This window comes from Ziziphus jujuba, chromosome 5 (genome assembly GCF_031755915.1).
Source record: "Ziziphus jujuba cultivar Dongzao chromosome 5, ASM3175591v1".
NCBI classification, from domain to species: domain Eukaryota; kingdom Viridiplantae; phylum Streptophyta; class Magnoliopsida; order Rosales; family Rhamnaceae; genus Ziziphus; species Ziziphus jujuba.
In genome coordinates this window covers 9,920,522-9,943,279 of record NC_083383.1, presented here as the reverse complement: position 1 = coordinate 9,943,279, position 22,758 = coordinate 9,920,522, and the positions used below count along the sequence as shown (strand labels likewise).

The 22,758-nt window shown below is 34.7% G+C and overlaps 6 protein-coding genes across 7 annotated transcripts; 2 read left to right on the top strand and 4 right to left on the bottom strand.

Moving 5' to 3' along the window:
• Nucleotides 1-361: 361 nt before the first annotated feature.
• Nucleotides 362-3,378, bottom strand: LOC107429957 (probable nucleoredoxin 3). The gene is made up of 4 exons (XM_016040736.4): nt 3,213-3,378; nt 2,223-2,390; nt 1,217-1,696; nt 362-1,135 (listed from the first exon to the last, which is right to left on the bottom strand). The coding sequence occupies exons 2-4, from the start codon at nt 2,325-2,327 to the stop codon at nt 512-514; spliced, it is 1,209 nt and encodes a 402-aa protein (XP_015896222.2). The 5' UTR covers nt 2,328-2,390; nt 3,213-3,378; the 3' UTR covers nt 362-511.
• Nucleotides 3,379-4,822: 1,444 nt separating this feature from the next.
• Nucleotides 4,823-9,256, bottom strand: LOC107429940 (uncharacterized). 2 transcript variants are annotated; one of them, XM_016040718.4, is made up of 10 exons: nt 9,053-9,256; nt 8,861-8,920; nt 8,411-8,512; nt 8,033-8,109; nt 7,514-7,637; nt 7,069-7,133; nt 6,494-6,563; nt 6,092-6,167; nt 5,819-5,915; nt 4,823-5,180 (listed from the first exon to the last, which is right to left on the bottom strand). In XM_016040718.4, exons 1-10 carry the CDS (start codon nt 9,099-9,101, stop codon nt 5,055-5,057), a joined length of 846 nt encoding a protein of 281 aa, XP_015896204.3. In that variant the 5' UTR covers nt 9,102-9,256; the 3' UTR covers nt 4,823-5,054. The 2 variants fall into 2 exon arrangements, 1 of the variants encoding a protein (XP_015896204.3); XR_007241476.2 differs by lacking the exons at nt 4,823-5,180; nt 5,819-5,915 and adding an exon at nt 6,266-6,397.
• Nucleotides 9,257-9,540: 284 nt separating this feature from the next.
• LOC107429917 (probable LRR receptor-like serine/threonine-protein kinase At4g31250) lies at nt 9,541-12,967 on the bottom strand. Its single transcript, XM_060817298.1, has 3 exons — nt 12,084-12,967; nt 10,956-11,543; nt 9,541-10,855 (listed from the first exon to the last, which is right to left on the bottom strand). Exons 1-3 carry the CDS (start codon nt 12,742-12,744, stop codon nt 10,185-10,187), a joined length of 1,920 nt encoding a protein of 639 aa, XP_060673281.1. The 5' UTR covers nt 12,745-12,967; the 3' UTR covers nt 9,541-10,184.
• A 2,703-nt stretch (nt 12,968-15,670) lies between these two features.
• On the top strand, nt 15,671-17,838 carry LOC107429928 (uncharacterized). Its single transcript, XM_016040703.4, has 3 exons — nt 15,671-16,812; nt 17,122-17,389; nt 17,543-17,838. Exons 1-3 carry the CDS (start codon nt 15,859-15,861, stop codon nt 17,677-17,679), a joined length of 1,359 nt encoding a protein of 452 aa, XP_015896189.2. The 5' UTR covers nt 15,671-15,858; the 3' UTR covers nt 17,680-17,838.
• Nucleotides 17,839-18,209: 371 nt separating this feature from the next.
• On the top strand, nt 18,210-19,264 carry LOC107429934 (putative RING-H2 finger protein ATL71). Its single transcript, XM_016040712.4, has one exon. It carries the CDS (start codon nt 18,574-18,576, stop codon nt 19,108-19,110), a length of 537 nt encoding a protein of 178 aa, XP_015896198.1. The 5' UTR covers nt 18,210-18,573; the 3' UTR covers nt 19,111-19,264.
• Nucleotides 19,265-19,329: 65 nt separating this feature from the next.
• LOC107429930 (trihelix transcription factor ASR3) lies at nt 19,330-22,493 on the bottom strand. The gene is made up of 2 exons (XM_016040705.4): nt 21,766-22,493; nt 19,330-19,951 (listed from the first exon to the last, which is right to left on the bottom strand). The coding sequence occupies exons 1-2, from the start codon at nt 22,238-22,240 to the stop codon at nt 19,452-19,454; spliced, it is 975 nt and encodes a 324-aa protein (XP_015896191.1). The 5' UTR covers nt 22,241-22,493; the 3' UTR covers nt 19,330-19,451.
• Between the last annotated feature and the right edge of the window lie 265 nt (nt 22,494-22,758).

The window sequence follows — 22,758 nt, the reverse complement described above, 5'->3', positions numbered from 1 at the left end:
AAAAATTGATAAGTTTATAATATCTATATTTATAATTAATATTATTAATTTCAGACCTTTTTTTTTTTTTTTTCCTTCCTACATAAGATTTCATGAACATTTCAATAAAAAAACATTATCTTTAACAACTATATTATACCGATCCCTAGTGGCAGAGAATGACTGTGATACAGCGACATTATCGCAATGCTTTGTGTTGTGAATGACTGTGATACAGCGACATTATCGCAATGCTTTGTATTGTGTTGTATATATTCCAACGTGCTTTGGAATGAAATTAGAAAAATTTATTAAAAAAAAAATGTCTGCTGTAGACTTTCAGTAACAAAATTAGTGAATGGTGATGAGGAAAACCGGAAGAGATACACACCTGATGAATCAGGTATCAAACTTTCCTTTCAATATCAGAAAACAGAGAGACAACACGTATACTGTAAACATGGCATGGTATATTATAAGGTATTTCCATGTCAGTTTGTACAAAAGTTTCAATAATTAGTAGAAAATTAATTTATAGCGTTTCAATATCAAGATCCCCACCCAAAATGCTATTTTTAGATGTCGTTTCCACACAAGTTGGGTGAAGATCATAATCGCATACACCACAAGAAAACGCCCAGAACCTCCCCGGCTGTTTACAATAATCACACACATAAGCTTTGGCCATGTCCAACTTCAGAACATGGTCATGCTTTATATCTTTCACTACGGGAGGCAATCCTTCTCCTTCTTTTCTCAATGCTAATTCTAACTCTTTGATCCTTGTCTCTGTAAATGGGAAAGCCTTAGCCCCGTATAAGGAGAGCACGGCCCTTCCATTAGTGTTTAGAGCCTTCCCATCTGGTCCAATTAGAACCAGAGCTGGAATCGCGTTGATGTTGAAGATTCTACAAAGGTCTTGTCTTGTTTTGTCCTGGTATGGTATAGCAAGCCATGGCATGCTATATATGTTGAGTTCGAACTCTCTTAGATCTCTATCAGTAGAGACCAAGATGATCTCAAAGCATTGATCATTGGCATCCATGAGATCCTTGTATGCTTCTACGAGTTTTGAAGTGAAAGCACGGCAAGGAGGGCTCCAATGTGCACCAAAGTAGAGTCCAATTGTTTTACCAAGAAGTAAGGACACTGGTATCTGCAAAAATGGTGGAAAACACATGTAAAAGTAACATGCAAAAAAATAAGTAAATTAATAGTGAAAAGCATTAAGCTATACCTGTTTTCCATCTCTAGAAACCACGAACTTTCTTCCTTCATGTGCCAAAAGTTCTTCCAATTTTCCTCCTTCACGCTTTTCCTTATCAATAGCCCTCAGTTCTTCTCTTCTGCCCCTGGTGAATGGAAATGCTTCAACCCCATATTCTTCAATCAATCCAATCAGATCTTCTTCAATCGCTATTGCGTCCGAGATTAATGGAACAAGTGACGGAATGCGATCAACACCGTACTTATCACTCAATCTTTTATGCAGATTGATATCAAATGGGACTGCCAGCCATGGCATGCTCTTGAAATATTCTTGGAATTTGTTATCATCTTTGTCAAAGGAGATGAAGATGATCTCTAGCTCCTTGCCTCTCACTCTAAGTGCTTCATAGAGCTGTATCAGTTGGGGGGTAAAAGTTTTGCAAGGCCTACACCAATTTGCAGAGAAAAACAAGCAAACAGTCTTCCCAACACAGGATGACAAGGGTACCTGATGATTTCAAGGTCAAGACAAGACCTTTTTTAAAGTAATCATAACCAAAGAAACTGAGAAAGTCTTCCATATATATATATATATATATATATATCATCAACAGCCAAGCTAGCTTGTTAAAGTCAGTAAAGAAAATAGAGTTTCTTTCTGTAAAGGCCTTAAAAACTTCATACTCTGTACCCTTTGTTTATGACAAAAAGATGGTTTCCAAAGGTTGCCAAGAACTCGATTCTTTATTAACCAATACATCTTCTAGACAACCAGATGGATAGAAATATAATAAACTAAAGAATCAATATTTTGATAAAAACCCATGTTTAAAAATACCGTATATTTATTTATTTTAGAATTATCTGATCCAAACTTTTTTTTTTTTTTCCCCAATATAGATTTCACTTTGGTAGTATAATAATAAGAACAGGATCAAAAGATGGCCAAGCTAATATGCTTATTATACCCACGAAAACAAACAAAGGTGATAAGAGAGAGATAAGAAGGTCCAAAAAGAAGGAGAGGTTATTACCTTTTCTTCACCAGACAGTAGGTAATCGACCCCTTCTGATAACAAGATGGAAACAATATCAGTGACATCCATGTATTTGGCTTGCAAATCAAGCGGTGCTGCCATTGGAGCTACAAGCTGTAACTATATTCTTCTTCACCCTGTCTTTTATATCGGGTATCCCCTCGACTTCATCATAAATAATGAAAAAAGATATATAAGAAGCGACAAAATAAAGAGATTGATATTCGCAAAAGTAACTATATACTTTTGCAAACGAATTAGATATGTACAAAAATATTCTACCTCATATCTGCTAGTTGTTTTTTTTTTTTTTTTTTTTTTTTTTTGGGGGGGGAATTTTAGAACTTTTTGTCCAATCTCTACACCATATCAACTTGGTGGGTTATATTCCCAAGAAATACCCATCATTTAGGGAGTGATTTGCAAATATAAAACTTTTCCTATGTCAATATTTACGACTTTCTTTTTCTGGTTCACATTTGTTTTGGAACTTTCTTGGGAATTTTGAAAATAAGAATCTCAAACTTCTAACAACGATTTATATTTCGTGGGTTGGATGCTGGAATCAGTGATTGCAGCAAGTTTGCAAAAATATCAGTGCATATCTCTCTTGAGCTTGCCAAGTCAAATTGGCCTTAAGCCATTAATGAAAAACGAATAAAGTAGATGCTAAATGGATTGATTCCCATTTTGGAGGAATGAGAGAAAAAGACTTTGAAAACTGGCAAAGGATATAAACCCAGTTCTTTTTTTTTTTTTTTTTTTTTTTCTTTTTTACTATTCCATGAATTTCTTGCAAAAAGACATTAAATATTGAGATAACAAGGCCAACTTTCTTCCATAAAACTCTCTGAATTTTGTACCAGGAAGAGAGAGTAATGAACCCAGTTAAGGATTACGAAAGTAAACTTGTAGACAAACCCAAAAAAAAAAAAAAAAACCGATCAAAGGAAATCAAAGTTAAGCAGGAAGAAATTATAGAAGTACCTTGTTTGTGATTGATGATTTTGTTGCTCCTGTTGAGAGGAGAAAGAGAATATTGTAAAACTCTCTCTCTCTCTCTCTCTCTCTCTCTCTCTCTCTCTCTTCTTCTCTGGTTTTGATGAACTTGTCTCTCTGCCCATGCATGACACTCGTCACATAAGGTTATTTAAGCAAATAATTCTACTACCAGCTCGTAAATTAAAAGAGACAATATACTCCAAGAAAATAAAAACAAAAAGTTGAGGGGTCGAACTGAAAGTTTTATTATTTTAGGAAATGGATAAATCGCATTTGACACGTAAGACGATGATATACGTGTTTATTAGGTAGTGGACTCATTAAATGTTGATATTGAAGTATGTGATTAGTGATCTTCTTAACGTATATACCTTTCTGGATAAAAGTAGATCCTCCTCTGTGTCAAATTGTTGACATTCAATCTAGACGGTGTCGTTTAATATGAATGACCGATCAAATCCACATTTTAATTTTTTTAATTTCTTTTTTATAAATTATAAATCCCATCAACATCATTTGGTTAAGATTCAACATTAAGTCTTAAATTTTTAGAAAGAAAATATGAAAAATATTTTGGGGGGTTGCATCAATTATTAAAATAAAATTGTTGGTTTTTGCTTTAAAAGAAGAAAAAAAAATCCACCCATGATCATTTTTTAAATGTTTTTGGCTATGGAATTTTTTGAAAGCTGTGACGATAATGAGACCTTTTCAATTGTTAATATGCAGATACTTCCTAAAAAGAATAAAAGTATATACTGGTAGGTTTATGATAAGAGTAGAAACCAATAAAATATTATAAAAAGCTTAAATATAAGTAATTTTTTTTTTTTTAAGTAAATGTTAAATATCAGAAAAGTTATTGTCCATATGATTATCGGATCACATTAAAAGAATATTACTCATAAGAATCTAAAATGTTATTTCCTGAGTAGTCCTGATGGTTAGAGACACCAATATCTCAATCTATGAGCTGGATTCGAACTTCATCAGTAACAACAACAAAAAAAAGAAAGATGTTATGTCGTCTTCGCCATCTACATTACCAAAATATCTGTCTTTAAAGCAAACTTATTATGCATACGAAAATGGTCTATATAAATAACTTAATAGGAAGTGGGCAGCCAGCACGTTTATTGTGATTCCTTATGGTATTTTGGTGATTGTGCCTTTATCACAAGTCAATTAAGTAGAATTATTCAGCTTAAATATTATCTAAATAACAAAGAATTATTCTGCTAAAAAAAAATGAATAAAGTATAATTACTTACCAATGAGGAGAGGGGAAAAAAAAAAAAAAAAAAAAAAAAAAAAAAAAACACATACATTTTAGATTCAATGAAAAATCAAGAAACATTTGGTTTTATGCAAATATTGGTCAATCATTAACCTGTTTGAAAATATACTCACAAGAATGTATCATCTTTAGACTATGGAAAAGGAAGAAAAACCCAGTTTGTGTGATCACAATGCGCGTTTAAGCCAGCAGCTTGCAGATATTGAGAGCTCCATTCTGTGTTAGTGGCTTCCCAGGTCTCTGTTTAAAACCTTTGAAAAAGATGCTAAAAAATAAAATTATAAAATAACAATAATAATAATAATAATAAAACTATAATAGTAGTATCTTCTTCTTCTTCTTCTTCTTCTTCTTCTTTTTAATCATAAATTACGGTAGTATCAACGCAAAAATTGAATTAGTTACATTCATTCTTACAATCTAACAGCAGCAGTTACTTATAACTAGCATGGGAGTCAATTTCAACATACAACAATACGTCTCAGTGATGATTCCTCCATGATGAGTTCAGTCTTTTCCGCAGAAATTCTTCAGTTTTTCCTTCTTGAAGCCCTAGTAAACATTTCTCTAATGTTATGTGATTCTGTCTCCACTTTTGCCTTCTTAGCTTGCTTCCCAGCTCTTGAATTCTTAATCGTGCTCTTATTCTTCCCCTCCTGACAATTTGTGAAAAAGAGGTAAAAGGACAAGTGAGGGTAATTATATAAATAACTGATGCTGTAGACGGAAGCATATCCAAGAAATCACCGAATATCTTTCCTATAACGAGTTTGATGATTCCAAACAACGCAGCTATATCCTGCCCCACCAACTCCCCTCCCCCTTCTCTTCCTACTCTGCCTAATTCATCCTAAAAGCCTAAAAGCTTTAGTTGTTGGAAGTGAACCCAACTAGATATCAAGCTAACACAAACACACACTTATGATAGCTTCATTTGTCCCCTGATGTAACACATTGTTTGTGAAATTATACATCTCCAGTTATGAAAAAAAAAATATATATATATATATATATATGAAATGAAACAATTCATTCTCTATTTTATCTGTCAATTTTTTTCAATAGAAAGTTGTGATTTAGTTATTATCATATTATCAAAAGAAGTATTTATCTTCTCATATGATGGAAAGATTTCAACCAAATCTTCACATATGGGCATAGAATATACACATCAAATAGTTCTAGAGATCAAATGAAGTAGCATACTTGATTACTTGAATGCAATGAGATAATTCTTAGTAACTAATTGTTATAAGTTACTCAATTAATTGACCTTCCATCTAAGAGTTGGTACCTGCAAAACACTGCAAGACCCTAGATCACTTTCTGCAGCATCAGGAGGAGGATTTTCAATATCTGGTGCTTTCCTTGTTATCTCTAGTAAGTTTAACCTTTAAAAAAAAAAAATTAATAATTATAAATAAATACATTAATAACTGAAAAAATTATGGTGACAAGTATATTATGAAATAAGCATTCTATATGAAGGCTACTTGACATGATCAACTGCCTAAATTTTCCAATAACATTAGATTTACAAAATTACAAAATGATCTTTAGGCTATACCTCAAATGGTCACACAGATGCTTCAACCATGGCTCATCCTTCAAGTACTCACCTAATATTGAAGCTGCATCAGATACTGCACCAGTAACGGCAATGAATTAATGAAACAGCGAACTGGAACCATGTATAACAAGGTAGCTTATGGTGTAAAATAACAGAGCATAGGCAGCATACAATCACCAAGAAGATACAAATGAATTATGTAGGAACTCCTACGGGTGTTATGCACATCTATCTTGACAAGGAACCTGCAATTTTCTAGGCCATATGGCATTTTCTTCCCCAAAAAGTACATTATTCATCGCTCTGTTAATTTTAACATCGACCTGATCAAATTACTCCTGAGAGAGAGAGAGAGAATTAAAAAGTTACGTCTTAAATAACTCATCACTGAAATTTTACCTGTCTCTTTCTCTCCTTGTGCAGCATAGTTTTTGTCTAAGGTCAATAATGTCTGTTTTAGCTGACTTACCTGCATCCACAAAATAGAAAGATAAACAAAAAAACTAAAATATACCAACTTGTAAGGACCACAACATCAGATGAATACTAGATATCTGAAAGCTTTCAGTCATAGATGCATCTTACTTACACTTAAAAAATGAATGAATGAATAAAAACAGAAAAATAAAGTTTATCACCCAAAAAAATGATAAGCTCTTTGCAATAGGAACCCATTAATTACAACAGATGGTCAGAAGCACAAGTCAGCCCAGGACATACTCAAGACATCTTCCATGGTCATATGAAATGTCCATTTCCACTACATATCTATCTCTGGTATCACAAAAAGTTCATACAGAAACTGGCTTTAATAATGAAACATCGGCTCCTTTACATATAGATATTTGTATGTCATAGTAATTTTAATGAGACGTCATATCCAAATACTTATGCGAGAGAGGGAGAGAAAGAGCGAGGAAAAAGAAGTATTGAGAAGTACATAAGTTCTCATACATCAATATTAAGTATACTACCTTGCAGCACAACCAACTGAGAACTTTGGAGTCATCAAGCCTGAAAAATTTTAAGGATCCAACTTCTGTGCACCCAGAGAGACAGAGAAGAATGCAAAATATTAGCCCTCTTAACAAAACATAAAACAGAACCAAATAATTTGGACCAACAGCCTATGAAAATTCCAAAGGGTCTAGGATGGAAAAATTGAACCACTTTGGGAATCATATTTCAGGATTCAAAATTTTCAACTGTTTTTACATGAAAGTTACTAAAGTCAAGAATGAGGGAATCTCCAAATTCCCAATTTATACTCTCCACGTCTGATATCAATCTAAATTTTATTCCTGTTTTATAAAGCCATACATCATATTATCGATAAATCTAATAATGGGAGTGTATTTTCATTGATTTCTTTAGCAAACTTCTATATAAGCTATAAGACAAAATAAGTTAATGTTTTACCTTTAACTTCACAGACCACTTGCATGGATTTCTCTGCAATTGACAGTAAATGTTGATATCCAGGATAACCATCAATGAAGATAATTTCGTCTATTTGCCTAAACTTCCCAGGATCATCCCGCTTCTGCAGCATTTGGAAATGAAGGTTTCAAAAGAAACATTGATACCAGTAAGTTCAAACTAAGAAAGAAAAATGAAACCCAAGAAAGTAACTGATTTGTATGATTCTAGTCTTCCTAGACAACATAAAGCAAAAATCTCAAATAGTAAACTTTTGAAGCCTAGTAGAACCAGTAATTAGGCACATACAAATCTCTAAGTTTCTATTAGTTTTCCTCCACTGTTAATCTCAGGCATATTAGATATAATCATTTTTTAAGTCATGCAAGTGTTACGTAATCTTAACCCAAGTGAAACTGATATCTTGGAATTATAAAAATGTAAAAGAATAATAAAACAGGATTCATGCTACTGATCGCTATGAAAATTTAATTTAAGCACCATGAATGCTAAAAGTACCTTCATTCTGGCTTCCTCAAAAATGGGCAACAAAACAAAAACAGGATCAACTGGAGTGGCAATATATAGCCGGCCATCTGTACAAAATAATTACAATAAGAAATCACACATGTAAAATACACATACATGAATGGAAAAATTACTCATAACCAAAATTTAAATGGGGAGGCAATGGTAGGAAAAGAGAGTTCTAAAAACTTATTTGAACCTTAGTGGATCTTTAATATCACATTAGCTTTGTACAATTATGAAGCATAAAATTCAAGGTACCATAATGGGTGGCACACAACCATGCTCAGTCCACACTTTAAAAATTAAACATTCATATAAGCAAAATTTAAAATTTACAGGGCCAGGCCAGAGAAGTAAAACATCTACCTTCAGCAACATAATCACCCAGGAACCAAGAACTGTAGGATTGCTTAAACCAGTGAAGCTCTTGAAGCCCCTCATTGACAAGGAGATAGCATGTCTTGTTGCCTGCCAAATAAATAAAGCGAAAAAATTCAAACTTGGAACTTTTTTAGTTAACACATGGAACGCTCCAACCATAACATCCAGTTTCTAAAAGGTGCAAAATTAGAAAAAAGAACAAAGCTTTAAAATTTAGTGTGGTGAAGTCAGAAATCCACATGACATGACCACCCCAAACTAAACCGAGTCAAGAGAGTCATACGCAAAAGTAAAAAATGCAAATTCCAAATACTCAAATCTGTGAAAATAACAAAGTTTTGACAAAATAAAATTAAGGAACAGGAATAATATTCAAATGGGTAACCATGAAAATGTTTCATGAAATGCAAATAAATGGTGGGTTTTGCAGATAACCAGATTTGGGATGGCGGAGTGATAGGTAGCGTCCAACGCCATTTTCAGTGCAACCAGAATCTGAAACAACAAAATCAAATAAAGCATCAACAAATGTGGAGAGAGCAAGGAAGTGAAGAAGATAGAAATATGAGTAAAAATCAAAGTTGAGTGCTTTTATGAAGGCAGTGAAAAAGGAAAGCAGTAGTTTACCTGGAGCAACCATAACCCGAGTTTCATCGGAACCTTCCCACCAACCCATCGTTTTCCAAAACACACTCACAAGAACCTACCTTCGACCCCCCCACCACCACTACCACGCTCTGTCTCTGTCTCTCTCTCTCTCTCTCTCTCTCTCTCCACCAAAACGGCAGAACACACTTCTCTCCGCGCGCGCGCCAACCAGCCACCTCTTTAATTGCCCATGACCCATGTTTCGTGTAGTCATATTAATGGAGGCATTTGGGGATTGCGATCCTCAGTTCATTTTATTGGTCATTGGAATTTCTTTTAACAAATATAATGAAGTGTTAATTAAACACCATCTAAATTCTAAACTATAAAAAAAAAACAAAAAACATAAAAACTAAAAACTGTCTTAGAAAGTAATTATTTATTATCAAAATGATTTTCAATTGTTGCACAAAATTACACTAAAATCAACACTTTTGATCTAACTTTACTCTTTTTTTTTTTTCTTTTTTTTTTCTTTTTTTTTTTTTTGGGTACACTGAACTCTAAACTGACAAATGTGGGTCCCAGAGTCTATGTGTACACTGAACTGTCTCTCCCAAACTGAAATGAGTCCTCATCATGATTATTTTTTTCTGAACGTCCATTATAAAATGTAAATCGTCTGTTTAAATACACATTTTTTATAGGTGAAGAATATTTCTTTTTCTTTGTTTCTTCTGTTTGTTTTTTTTTTTTTTTTTTAAGAAGAAAAAATGTCATTTGGAATTGAGGATAATCGGCCTTTTGCATTGTATCTCTAATTAATGGTAACATAAATATACAACCCCATATTCCATAAAATGGAAAGCAAATAAAGAAAAATACTAGTAATAAAAATAAAATGGCAGACACAAAACACCCAAAAAAAAAAAAAAATCATTATTTTCTTATTCATTTTATTTCCAAATTCTTTTATGCCAACAGCTTTCTTTAATTTTTGTCCTCTACTTTCTTCCCTACTCAATTGAAACCAAATGAAAATAAATAAAAAATCAAACAAACTGATCAAACTTTTCACTGTTCATTATAGAATTTCTCCATCACCTTCTCCTTTTTTTTTTTTTTTTTTTTTTTGGGGCAGAGAATTAATTGTACATCATCATCAGCATCATCAACCAACAATGGAGAAAGAAAATTCATCTTCAGTCATAACCCTGGAAGAGTAAACATCCCAATCACTGGCATACGAAGAATAATCCTCCTCGCTCTCTCTCTCCTTCAACTCTTCAATCTTCTCCACAGCCGCTTTCCATACCCACCTCCTCTCCACACTCGCTTCGCAGCAACACAGTCCTATCTTCAACAGCTTCAGCATCTCACCTTCCCCGTTCTTCGTCCCCTTCATATCCTTATCAAACACCTCACCCGTCCACTCCTCTCTCACAACCGAGTTGACCCACGTTGCCAAATCCGAGTTCTCTCTCTTCCCTGCTTTCAGATAATTCGCGGGGAATTTTCCCGTCAAAAGCTCAAGAATCAGGATTCCCAGACTCCAAACATCACTCTTGCTCGTGATTTTGTCGTATTGAGAAAACTCTGGGGATTTATAGACCGCCATGAATTGTTGGGCATGGTCTTTGTTGATCACAGGGACGAGTCCGTACTCTGTAATGATGGGGTTGAAGTTGTGGTCTAGAAGAATGTTGGAGGATTTTAGATGGCCATGGGGTAGGGTTTGATTGGGAAATTCCTTGTACAGATAAGCTAATCCTCTTGCTACTCCTTTGATTATGTTCAGCCGAGTTGGCCAGTCAAGCCCAGCCTGCCCAGGAGCTCTTTTCCCTGAAAATTAAAACCAATTAAAAATGGTGTTCACTTTGTTTGATAATTGTCCAAGGAGATTTTTTTTTTTTTCTTTCTTGGTTTTAAAACAAACATTTACCATGGAGATGACTAGCCAAGCTTCCATTTTCAACAAAGTCTGAAACCAAAAGCTTTTCTTCTTTTCTGTAATAGAAAGCAATAAGAGGGTGAAGATTTGGATGCGACAACTTTCCAAGCCTTTCCATATGCTTCTGAAACTCATCCTTCCCAACATTGTTCATATGCCTAAACCTCTTCACCACCATGGCAGGTCCACCCAGGAGAACAGCCTTGTATGAGGATCCGAAACTCCCACTGCCCAGAACCTCAGCGGAAGCTCTGAGCAGTTCATCTAACTCGAACTTCTCTCTGTCGTGCTTGACAAGGTGCAATGTCCCATTTTCAGTGCCCCTATTGTACTTAACGTAGTCATCCGATGATACCGATGGTCGGTCCTCCTTTCCGTTGGTACCGAAAGCTTTGGTGGGTTTTGTCTGGTCGGAGAGTTTGGATTTTGAGGTCGGAGATTTGCGGGTTCGGAGGAAGAGAAAGATGACGATGATGGCTAAGATGGCTGCTACTGAAACGATCACGGCGATTATAATGGTGCGCTTGTTTGAGCTGGACTTGCATGGCCCAAGTGGCTTCCCACATAAATATATGTTGCCTGCTTACACATAGACATGGAAAATTATGGCCCAAAAGAAAGTTTTGTGAGGCAGACTAATAAAATATAAAAATAATTAAAGATCGACCGATTTAAGGTCATCTATTTGCTGTCAATAATAGATAGCACCAAACGTGCATGCCAATTGCGTAATTCTCTGTTAGTCTCAGATATGGTTGAAGATATTTGCCATCTTCTTGATGATTCACTACCTGTTATAATCATGCTCTGCCTCCTACATATTTTAAACATTTGAATTTTTTTTATTTTTTTTTCTTTTTTTGGTTATAATTTTCACGAAAAATACTTGGTTTTGACAAGTATCATATTGTTTTTAAATTGATGCAACTAGACAATAAACAAAGATGACAAACATGAAATTCTACAAGTACCGAAATGTTATTTTCATGACAAAGCATCAGTAAAGAAAAATATGCATTTCATACGTATTACGATCGGAGGAAATTATCTGACACTAACATAGAAATGAAAATAAACTGTGAATGAGCATAGACATAAACAAATCGATGACTTGAATACCTGCAAATGCACTTGGATCAGCGTTGCTTAGACTCGCTGGAATTCGACCTTCGAATCGATTATAAGACACATTCATCACCTTCCAATCGTTAGTCACCCGAAACTTTGGTATTTTACCTTCAAACTGGTTATCGCTAAGGTCCAACTCCATTATTCTACTCAATCCAGCAAGTGACTTTGGAACCTTCCCTTTAAACCCATTCCTAGCCAAATGAACTTTCTTCAAATACTTCATGCCTTTGAATACATCATCCCTAAGTTCACCAGCAAACTCATTATGAGACAAGAACAGTGATCTTAAACCGCGAAGTTTCTTCACTTCAGGTATGGGACCTCGAAAGCTGTTATTCATGACGCTGAAGCTACGTAGAACCGATAACTTCGTTAGCGTTTCTATGTCTATGATTCCGGTGAGTCCCTTGTTCTCGAGCTTCAATCCGTGGAAGCTGCCGTTGAGGCAAATCACACCGGACCAGCTGCACAAAGGGTTGGAAGTGTTCCAGTTATCGAAGGCATTGCCGCTTGATTGAAGATGCTTCGTGAACTGCAAGAGAACATCGGCATCTGTATCCGCGGATATGGACACCGCCATGGCAGATACCATCACATGGACAATCAAAAGCCAGTGGTGTACATGTATTGGTTTATCATGAGAAGCCATGATAATAATTAAGTTGAGGAGTTGCGAAAAAGAAGAGAAAGGAAATGGGAATTTACCCACAAAAAAAAAAAAAGAAAAAGAAAAAAGGATTATGGAGAAGATGGATCGATGCAGAGAAAGTGATGGGGAATAATAAGATGGAAAAGGGAAAAAGAATGGAGTTTGACAAAGTCCTAAGATTGATAGCTAATATGGCCTTTCGTTGTTGTTGTTGTGGAGGAGATTAGCTGGTGAGCTACATTTGCCGGCCATAGTGTCAGAGAATATGTTTTATATGTTTTTTATATTGGAATTTGATTGGGTCCAAGTAATATATTTATAAAATTTGTTTTTGTTTATAAATTGGTGAAATTTCTCGGTAATGATGATGGGGACGATAAACGCCATAGTGTTGCTTTAGCCGTCTTTACAATCCCAAGAACAATGCAATATCATTTTGTCTGTGTTATGCTTTTTTTTTCTTTTTTTTCTTCCTTTTTTTTTTTGTCGCATGGGTGCGTGTGTTTGTGTTTTTTTGTTTCAGGGACGAATTATATATGATAGATTGTCCACGGGCTCATGCCATGAAGCCCATCACACAAAATTTACTGATCTTGCACCAATTATAGTGCGTGTATTAGACGAGATAACTTGAGATTTGTATTAGTTTTTTTTTTATATATATATATAAAAAAGAAGATTTGTATTGGTTAAGATTATTTAAAAACACACAAAAACTAAATAAAGAATAAAAGTAAAGTGAAATGCATGTCTTTGCTAAAAGATATACACCTCATATTTGAATTATGACCTAAGACCAACCCCACCCATATTTGAATTATGATCTATAGGTACTAAAGCTTTGGATAGTGTAATTTAATCCACAATCTCAAAAGTATAGACACCAGGGTATACCATCTGCTAACCTCCCTTTTTATTGATATGTTAAGCTACATATATCAATTGCAAATTTTAAATTACACATTCCAACAGAGAAATGTTGAGGATCTAGAATATTATATATAGATATGTATAATTGCAAGCAATCTCTGCTTTATAGCCTTTAGGAAGTGGTAGATGTAAATAGTTACGTTATAGTAATCTTTTCGTGTTTTTAGTGTTGAACAATCTCCCACATTCACTATAAACGAGACTGACAGTTATAATTTGATGTCACCCACTTGATTAGATTCACTTTTCCTGTACAAATGTTTAATGTTAAACAAAGTTAATTAACAAATTTTCCAAAATATGAAAAAGCTATCAACTTATTGGACCTCTCAATAAGTAATTGATAGGTCGTATAATGTTTTCTCCTAACTGATATAAAACATAAAAATAAAGGAGACAATTTATTAATTTTTTATGTACAATTTTCTTGATTTTTTTTGTTCCAAAAAAAAAAAATTAATGATTTTCAATCATCTACAATTTTTTCCCAATCACACCCATGGAAAAATAAATAAATAAATAAGCAGACAGTAAGTGCACCTATGACACGTGTCTTCTTCTAAACCATTTGTGTTCTTATCAGACACGTGGCAATTTCGTATTACACTTGGTTGAATTTCACGTGTGGGTTTTCGAACACCACCAGTTCGGCACCAGGGGGAGTCTCTGCCCGTGAAGCATCTTCTATTCCACGTGTCTGTATCATTATCATCGCTCAACAATAGTTATTTATTTTATTTATATAAAATAAATATTATTGGAACTTTTTTCAAGTTCCAATTTTACTTCATTTTCCCCATTACTTAAAAATTTATAAAATCATAAGTTAAAAGGAAAAAGGGATCAAAATTTGTTAAACATAATTATTTAAGAGTACTATAAATCATTTGCATGCCATAATATTAAAAACAAATAAATAAATTGCCACATACAAAAAATTAATCAATATTGTAAATTACAAGGTTTGCAATATATTAAAAATGTAGAAGGTAATCCATTTTTTGTTTTTTCGATAATAAAGTATAATAACTGTGTTATTGAGCAAATAATGTAATGTATGTATTTGTTTTGTTATTATTAGTTTTGTCCGGAGATGTTTGAAGAAAAGAATATAGAAAATGACATGCATGCACAAATAGAAAAAGCAAAACCTTTATTCTTCACTTGGCTAGTAGATAGAAATGCAAAAGAGAGGTCTCACGAGATAAAGGAAAAAAGCTTCCTTAATTGTTATGAGCCAACTGTATCTCTCTAAATTAACCTTGATTTTTTATTTTTATTTTTTAATTCTTGTGAAACTGCATATAAATTTTTTTTATATATTTTATATTTTACATTTTTTTTTTTTAGTGATATGTGTAACCTTGCCTTATTAATTAGCATAATTGGTTTCTAAAAATAAATTAAAAAAATTGTTATTACAAAATTCAATTATGAAAATTTGATCATTAGGAGAATATTACTCGGAAAAAGATATGCTCTCGCAAAAAGTTAAGAACTAAATCGAAATTCAACAAAAAAAGAAACAATCAATCAAGCATGGTTTTTTTTTAATATTAAAATGCACAACACTTTTAATATATATAAAATATCAATCAAAAGTTAAACACCTTTCCACCAAATTATTTACATACCAATTAAAAGTTCAACAGCTTTCCATGGAATTATTTACAAATGGATCCAGTGGGTGGCAATAATTAAACATATTTTTATTGCAAAAAAAGAAAAAAAGAAAACAAAAAAACACATTTTTAAAGAGAAAAAAAATACAAATAAAAATAAAAAATTACGTCAAATTTGCCCACCATAGCTCAAAACACACACACACACACACACACACATATATATATATATATATGTATATGTATATGTTTTGAGCACACAATATTCTTTTTCTATGTTTCTTTTGGATGAGGGTTTCTTCATATACATTAAGCAATGTTTATTCTTTTAAAATTATTTCTATAAAGATTAATTAACAAGAAAGTGAAAAGGCTACAAATAAGCAAGGTTTTATTCTTTATAAATCATGCAAATATACGCTTGGTACCATGCCCCAAAATTATACATATATATATATATATATATACTCTTCCCAAGATATTGCTTCCTCTGCGTGGCAGCTCATTGCTTTCAATCACATACAAATTATTAACATAACCCTCCTTACAATCCTCATCCCCCATGAACACCATCACCACCATTTCGCCGCCAGCGCCACCGGACACGCACATCGACGTAAAATTCACCGGAATTTCATTTCCCGACAATTCGGGTGAACCACACCAACCAAAAAACATCCCTTTACTTCTTCAACCCTCCTATGGCAGATCGAAATCATCAATGTTCGACGAACTTCGCAACTTCAGGATAAGCCTGAAATGGTGCGCTTTGGATCACTCTTCCTTTTATGGAAAATCCATATCCTACACCACCTTCATCCTCCTCACCATCATCGTCCCCATCCTCACCACCTTCGCCGTCCACGTCCCGTCGACGTCGCCGGAGGACGATCCTTTCTCGTTCAACAAGCTGGTTCAACTTCCGGAGTCCGGTTTGGCCGCCATAGGCTTCTTCACTCTGTCCCAGTTCTTCAAGAAGTACGGCCTCCGGCAGCTCCTTTTCCTCGACGCTCTAGAAGACGATTCTCTTTACGTCCGTCGTGGTTACACCCGCGAGCTCGACAAGGCTTTTCGATACCTCGCTTGCATACTGTTACCTTCCTTTTTCGTCGCACTGGCACACAAAATCATTTTCTTCTCCACTGTGAAAATATCGTTGCCTTATATAAGTCCCGGCGTTCCTCTCAACTCCATTGTGTTTTTTTTGGTTTTGGCTTCGTGGGTTTATCGAACCGGTGTGTTCTTGCTTGTGTGCGTCCTGTTCCGGCTGACTTGCGAGCTCCAAATCCTACGTTTCGAAGGTTTGCATAAGCTCTTCGAGGGGTGGGATTCCGATTCGTCGGTGATATTCGAAGAGCATGTGAGGATTAGGAAACAGCTGCTTGTTACCAGCCACAGGTACAGAGTCTTCATCATCGCGTGCTTGTTTACCATCACCGTTAGCCAATTCGTAGCCTTGTTGTTGGTTTTAGCTTCCAAATCGGAGAAAACCTTCTTCAACTCCGGCGATCTTTTGGTAAGTGCTTTACTATACATATATATATATATATAATAATTATCATATCAAAATATCTTAACTTCATAAAATAAGATATACCATAACTATATATGTATAATTTTATTATTATATATGGATGTTTTATAAATTATATATAATTAGTTAATGTATTCATAAATTATATGTAGTTGGACGCTAATATTTATTGTGGTTTGGGTCACTGTAAACATAATAGTAGAACTGATTTTATATAGATATAAATATATGTATGTTAGTAAAGGGTGTTTGATGATGAAGAAATTAATTTGGTATGATGTGTATATGAAGGTATGCTCGGCGGTGCAGCTATGCGGGTTTTGCTTGTGCCTATTAGGGGCGGCGAGAATAACACACAGAGCACAAGGAATAGTGGGGATTGCAACAAGATGGAACATGGTTGTGACCGGTACATCTGCTGGATTAGGCGGCCAATGTAAATCCCAAGCCCCTGCCGCTGCTGACCCAAACGACTCGTCTGAATTTTCTGATTCGTCGGACAATTTCATCTCAGTGTCCCCACATGACCCGTCTTCCTTCCAGACCAGGCAGGCTCTAGGTCAGTATATATATATATTTTCAATATAGCAGGCAAATGCATGAAATGGTACTATATATAAATTGATAAGCTATGGTGGATATATATATAAATATATATATAGATATATATGTATTAATTGGAAATATAAAATAATATATACGTATGGTGCAGTGGGATATTTGCAACATAACAATGGGGGGATCACAGTTTTTGGATTTGCGCTTGATCGGGGACTGCTTCACACGCTATTCGCGTTTGAGTTCTCTTTGGTTCTCTGGATTCTCAGTAAAGTGGTGGTTTTGTATTGAATTTTTACTTACATACAATAATAAAATCACACACTTTTTTTTTTTTTAATTGTACCCGAAAAAAAAAAAAAGAAGAGAAATTACGATCCTAATGATCGTATTTGTAATTAAATATTCAAATGTTGCACAATAAGAAATTTGATATTATGAAATTTTTTTTATGTTTTTTAATTTGGAGCTTCTTCTGACAGAGATTGAATATTTTGTAATTAATTGTTGCTATGATTTATTGCAATTGATGATCATCTAAAACTCAACCCTAGCATGGAATTTAATACATATATGTAATACAAAATTATCCCACTTGTATACGACTTATTACTCCACAATAATATAATAAATGAACTTAAAATGCTACACACAATTATATCACTGGGGCAATGGGACTTTTTATCAAGTGGGCATGTATCATGACAGGATGACCACAAAACAAATTTCGAGTAGACTGACCTTCAGCTTATAAAAATACTAAGAGATTCCCAGACCTTCCAAAAACTCCCATTCCCAAACGTCATTGAATGTAAAGAGGTTTTAACTGTATGTCTTTTTCATTGTGCAATTAGTTTTCCTATTGGATTGGAAAAATATTAAAATACGAAAAGAAAGATAATATAAACTTATTCTATTCATGGTATATCTTTGAGTAATTAAAATGTGCTTTTCTTTCTTCTATATCAATTAATTTAGTAATTGTGCTTTCGTCATTCAAATTACCGATGGTGATCAACGAATACAAGTTGACAATCACCAAAACAAAGCGACAGCAACAGTAGGCAATTCAAATATTTAATTTCCAAAATTAGCTAAGTAGCAATCAAACCCAGATAACCAAATGCCTCCTCACCAAGAACTTGTTTCTCTAACTTTTTCTAAACTCCCAATTAACCAGAGAAGATGGACTCCCCTGCTGGTTATTCCGATACTAACATGGAAGGGTTGGGGGGACTTGGGTCTGGTATTGAAGTGCTCATCGGCTTTCTTATGCTGATTATAATTGTAGCACTCACTTCCTACTGCATCACCCGCATGCGCCTCTCTCCAATTCCTCATCACCACCCAACCAGCTTCTTCACTTCCAACACCAGCCGAGACTCGGTGGTTACCGTCGCCGGAACCGAAGTAGGCCTCGACGAGGCCACTCTCGGGGGCTTCCCAAAGCTTCTTTACTCCCAAACCATGTATTGTAGTGGCAAGTCCTCGACCGCTTTGTGCTGCTGCTCTGTTTGTCTGGCTGATTATAAAGAAAGCGATGTGCTCCGTGTCTTGCCAGATTGCGGCCATGTTTTCCATCTCAATTGTGCCGATTCATGGCTTCGGCTTCATCCTTCTTGTCCCATTTGTCGTAGCTCGCCGAATGCTATGGCTAATCCTCTATCTGATGACGTGGCTGTTCCTGTGCCTGTCCCTTTGTCTTCCCTGGCTATAGTTTGATTCAAGCTATTCTTATTTTCGTGTATTTTAACAGTTAAAAAAGATACAATTTACATGACAGGAAGTTCGGGTTTAGATTGTTTAGGGAGTTTTTGTATTCTTGTATGTCACGTAAAAGCACTTTAACTTCTAATGCAATTTACTCGATCTGTGAAACTTCATAAATTTTCTTTACCTTTGTTTTTCTTGGTTTTGCACTTAAAAGAAAATAGAAAACCGTTTAGAATCAAAATCTTCTGCGTAAAACCACACAGAAACTTTATAATCAGCATTTCAAGGGAAAGTTTGACATCAAACTCTCAACTAATATTCACATTACTTGGAGGATGTGTTAAGGTATTTTATTCACATTCTTGGACATCATGGTAGAGCTGGTCAAGGGTTTTCACAATATTCCCAAGGCATGCAATGAGCTTATCTCCTTGGGATCTAACAAATTCAACCTCAGATTTATCAAAAACAAATTCAGCCTTAGCACCCTTAACATCTGCAGCCCTATAATCTGCACTCTCAGCGACAATAGAATGTATCCTTTCTGCATTTTCTTGCAATATCAGAGCCATCATTTGCTCCTTCTCTTCAATGCCAGTTATCTCCTTTCCTTTCGCACGGCCTTTTTGGGCTTTCTCTTTCACACTGCTCCACTGAAGCTTTTCTTCTGCAGGGCTTTTTATAGGATACTCTTCCGTGCTGCTTTTTGGAACATTTTCATCAACAACGTATTTCACAGGTTTTTCTTCTACAAGGCTTTTCGAAGGCTTTTCTTCTGCAAAAGATTTGGTTCGATTTTCTACCGCAGAGCTTTTTTGATGTGTTAACCTCCGTTTTTGCTGCTTGGACCCTGATGAGAACAAATAAAAATACACCTTTTTGATGACTAACTATATGATTTATCCAAAATTAAGCAAACTTATAACATAATCTAGCACAATTGGTTGACCAAATATATAACACTAAAATTTTATCCTCTGTTTATCCACTAAAGATACCCACTAAATTTATGAATCTCAAAAAATTACAAAAATTGCAAGTGATTTTCAACCTCAAAAATCAGAGAACTAAAAGACAATACACATGACAGATATCCAATCCAATTTTGTTTTCTAAATCTAGCCACCCAAATCTATAAATTATTATTTTTTGGTTTGTCATGCAATTGGGAACTGTTTAAAGACTTAAGGTAGCTGTTAATCATTAAAAGAATAAGCAAATTTAAACATAACTTACAAGTTAAAAATTCTAATTACTCTACAGTTACTTTTAAATTTTATTAGAAAATTATTTTACCTACTTGGCTTGACCTTACAAGAAGTGAACCAAGATCAAAGATCCAAGTAAACTTAAATTCCAGAAGAGTTTAACATTTGCTACTCACCAAGGATGCACCTACATGAACATCTTACAAGATGGGGGTACATAAGTTTTTCAAAATTATAAAGCTAGACAAGTTATCCTAATTATTTTATCATTTTAGTTAGGGAACTACTTATTAGAATGACAATTTTCAAGGTGGGCATAAAGCTTGAGGATTGAGCAACGAAAATTAATTATTATAGGATGCTAAACTCACAAGACAATATGCTTAAATTATATGATGTCCTACTTTCTGGAGACTCTTCAGGGGAAGAAATTGGTGTCCTAGAAAGAGATTCTTTGGTAACTAAATATATGGTCGCCCCTTTCCACTGCAGAATGTATGCTGATATATTTTAAAAAGTTTAAAGCACTATTAGAGGGAATGAAGCATTACTAGCAATCTCCAACGTCCTGCTTCTGCCAAAAATGAAATTCTTTGTATGCTTGTCCTAACAATAAACCCTTCATGGTAATTTATCCAAAAAAAAACAAACAGGAACCATGGATGGCAATTTACTCAGAAACTAGATAATCTCCACCACTATATTTTCTTCTAACTCCCTTATTGCCCTTCCAATTTGAAGTTCTTAGCTTTTCTACAATACAAAGGTGCACATCTTTCGATTTTAATGATTATATTATTAGATGATAGATCATGTCTATCTAGGAATTCCACAGTCTAACTGCCATCTAAAGTGAGAAAATGACACAGACCCGACTGTGCTGCCATCGTTTTATGTCTTGTTTATGCATCAAAAAATTGACTGAGTAGGGTTTGGAGGAGAGTTTCGAAAACAAAAGAATTCCGAATGGAAGTGATCAATCTACGTTTATGGTTAACAGAGATCAACTAAAGATCCATGTGGTTTTAGTATAGCCATTTACTGAAAAAATACTAGTGACATTACAGCTTCAGTCAGACGTATTACTATTGTGTCACTATAATAAATTTTCATCTGCATAATTGCACATTTACCACACAGCACCATAAGATATAAAATTGAACCATACATGCAGAAAGACAGATTACCATCCAAATACATTAACCAAATTATAATAAACAACTAAACAAGTTAATTTCATAATGTTTTCAGCCAAATAAAGCACTGAGTAAAAACTCTACCCTTTATAATTTCTAACAATGTGAGTTTTCAATCAAGCCCTTAATTTCCACACTAGCTTAAAGATTAAACTAATATTCAAGTTTCGAATTGCAGAGGCATACTCCAAAGATACATCTTTTTCTTTTTTCTTTTTTTTTTTTTCTTTTTTTCTTGGCATTGGGAATTGAAGGCATACCTAATTCTTTAACAACATAATGCATCTCAAATCTCGATTCCGGGTCATTATCCGGGTCGGTATCCGATTGATCCTCTCGTGCCCTAACAAGATTATCGATTGCTTGGAACAGCTCGCCATCGAAATTTTCCGGAAGCCCAAACTCTTTTCTCGTTTCGACATTCAAGGACCAATAGGACTCGCCCCCAGACTGCAACTCCAAATGCTTGATTCTGTTGTAATCGAGAAGCAACGAGTCCCATTTCCTGCGACACTGAGACGAATTCCGCACCACACCAAGAGCTGTGCATGTCTCCGCAATGATCTTCCATTTCTGGAACGTAGACAGAGCTTTCAAGCAATCGGCTTCGACGGCGGCGATCTCGTTGACGAGAATGAGCGTGTCGATCGCAGACCAGTCCGGTGCCACCTGCGATCGAGTTTGTCTGGAGCCCGAAACACGCCGCGATTGGCTGTTGCTGCCTTTCTCTGCCATTTTCGCATTGGCAGTCTGTCGTCTTAGGGTTTAGGGTTTGGATTTGAATGAGATCGAATAGCGAAGAAGGAAGGAACTGAACTGGAAATTCTGAAGGTTTGTCGGAATAATCAGATTCTGCTGCTCACTTGAGACTATACCAGCAGCACCACAATGATGATTCCGAGGACCCTAAAACGGTGCGCTTAGGGACATTGGCTTGCTACGGTATCAATTTGTAGATGGGTGGAGGACTAAATTTTCAATTATTAAATAATCAAGTTGAATTATTTAAAAAAAATATATATATATATATATATTGATAATTAAGGTGAGGGGAAGGCCTTTGTATATTTAAAGATTTAAAATATAAATAATAAGTTAACATTAAATCACTCTGATGGTAATTATTATTATTATTATTATTATCTTGTTCGAGCATTACTTTGCTGTTTACTTAGGTGTAATAGCTGACATGGCTTGAGGCTGGTCTATTTAAATACGTTTCCTACATTATTGTTTTTTTTTTTTTTTTTTTT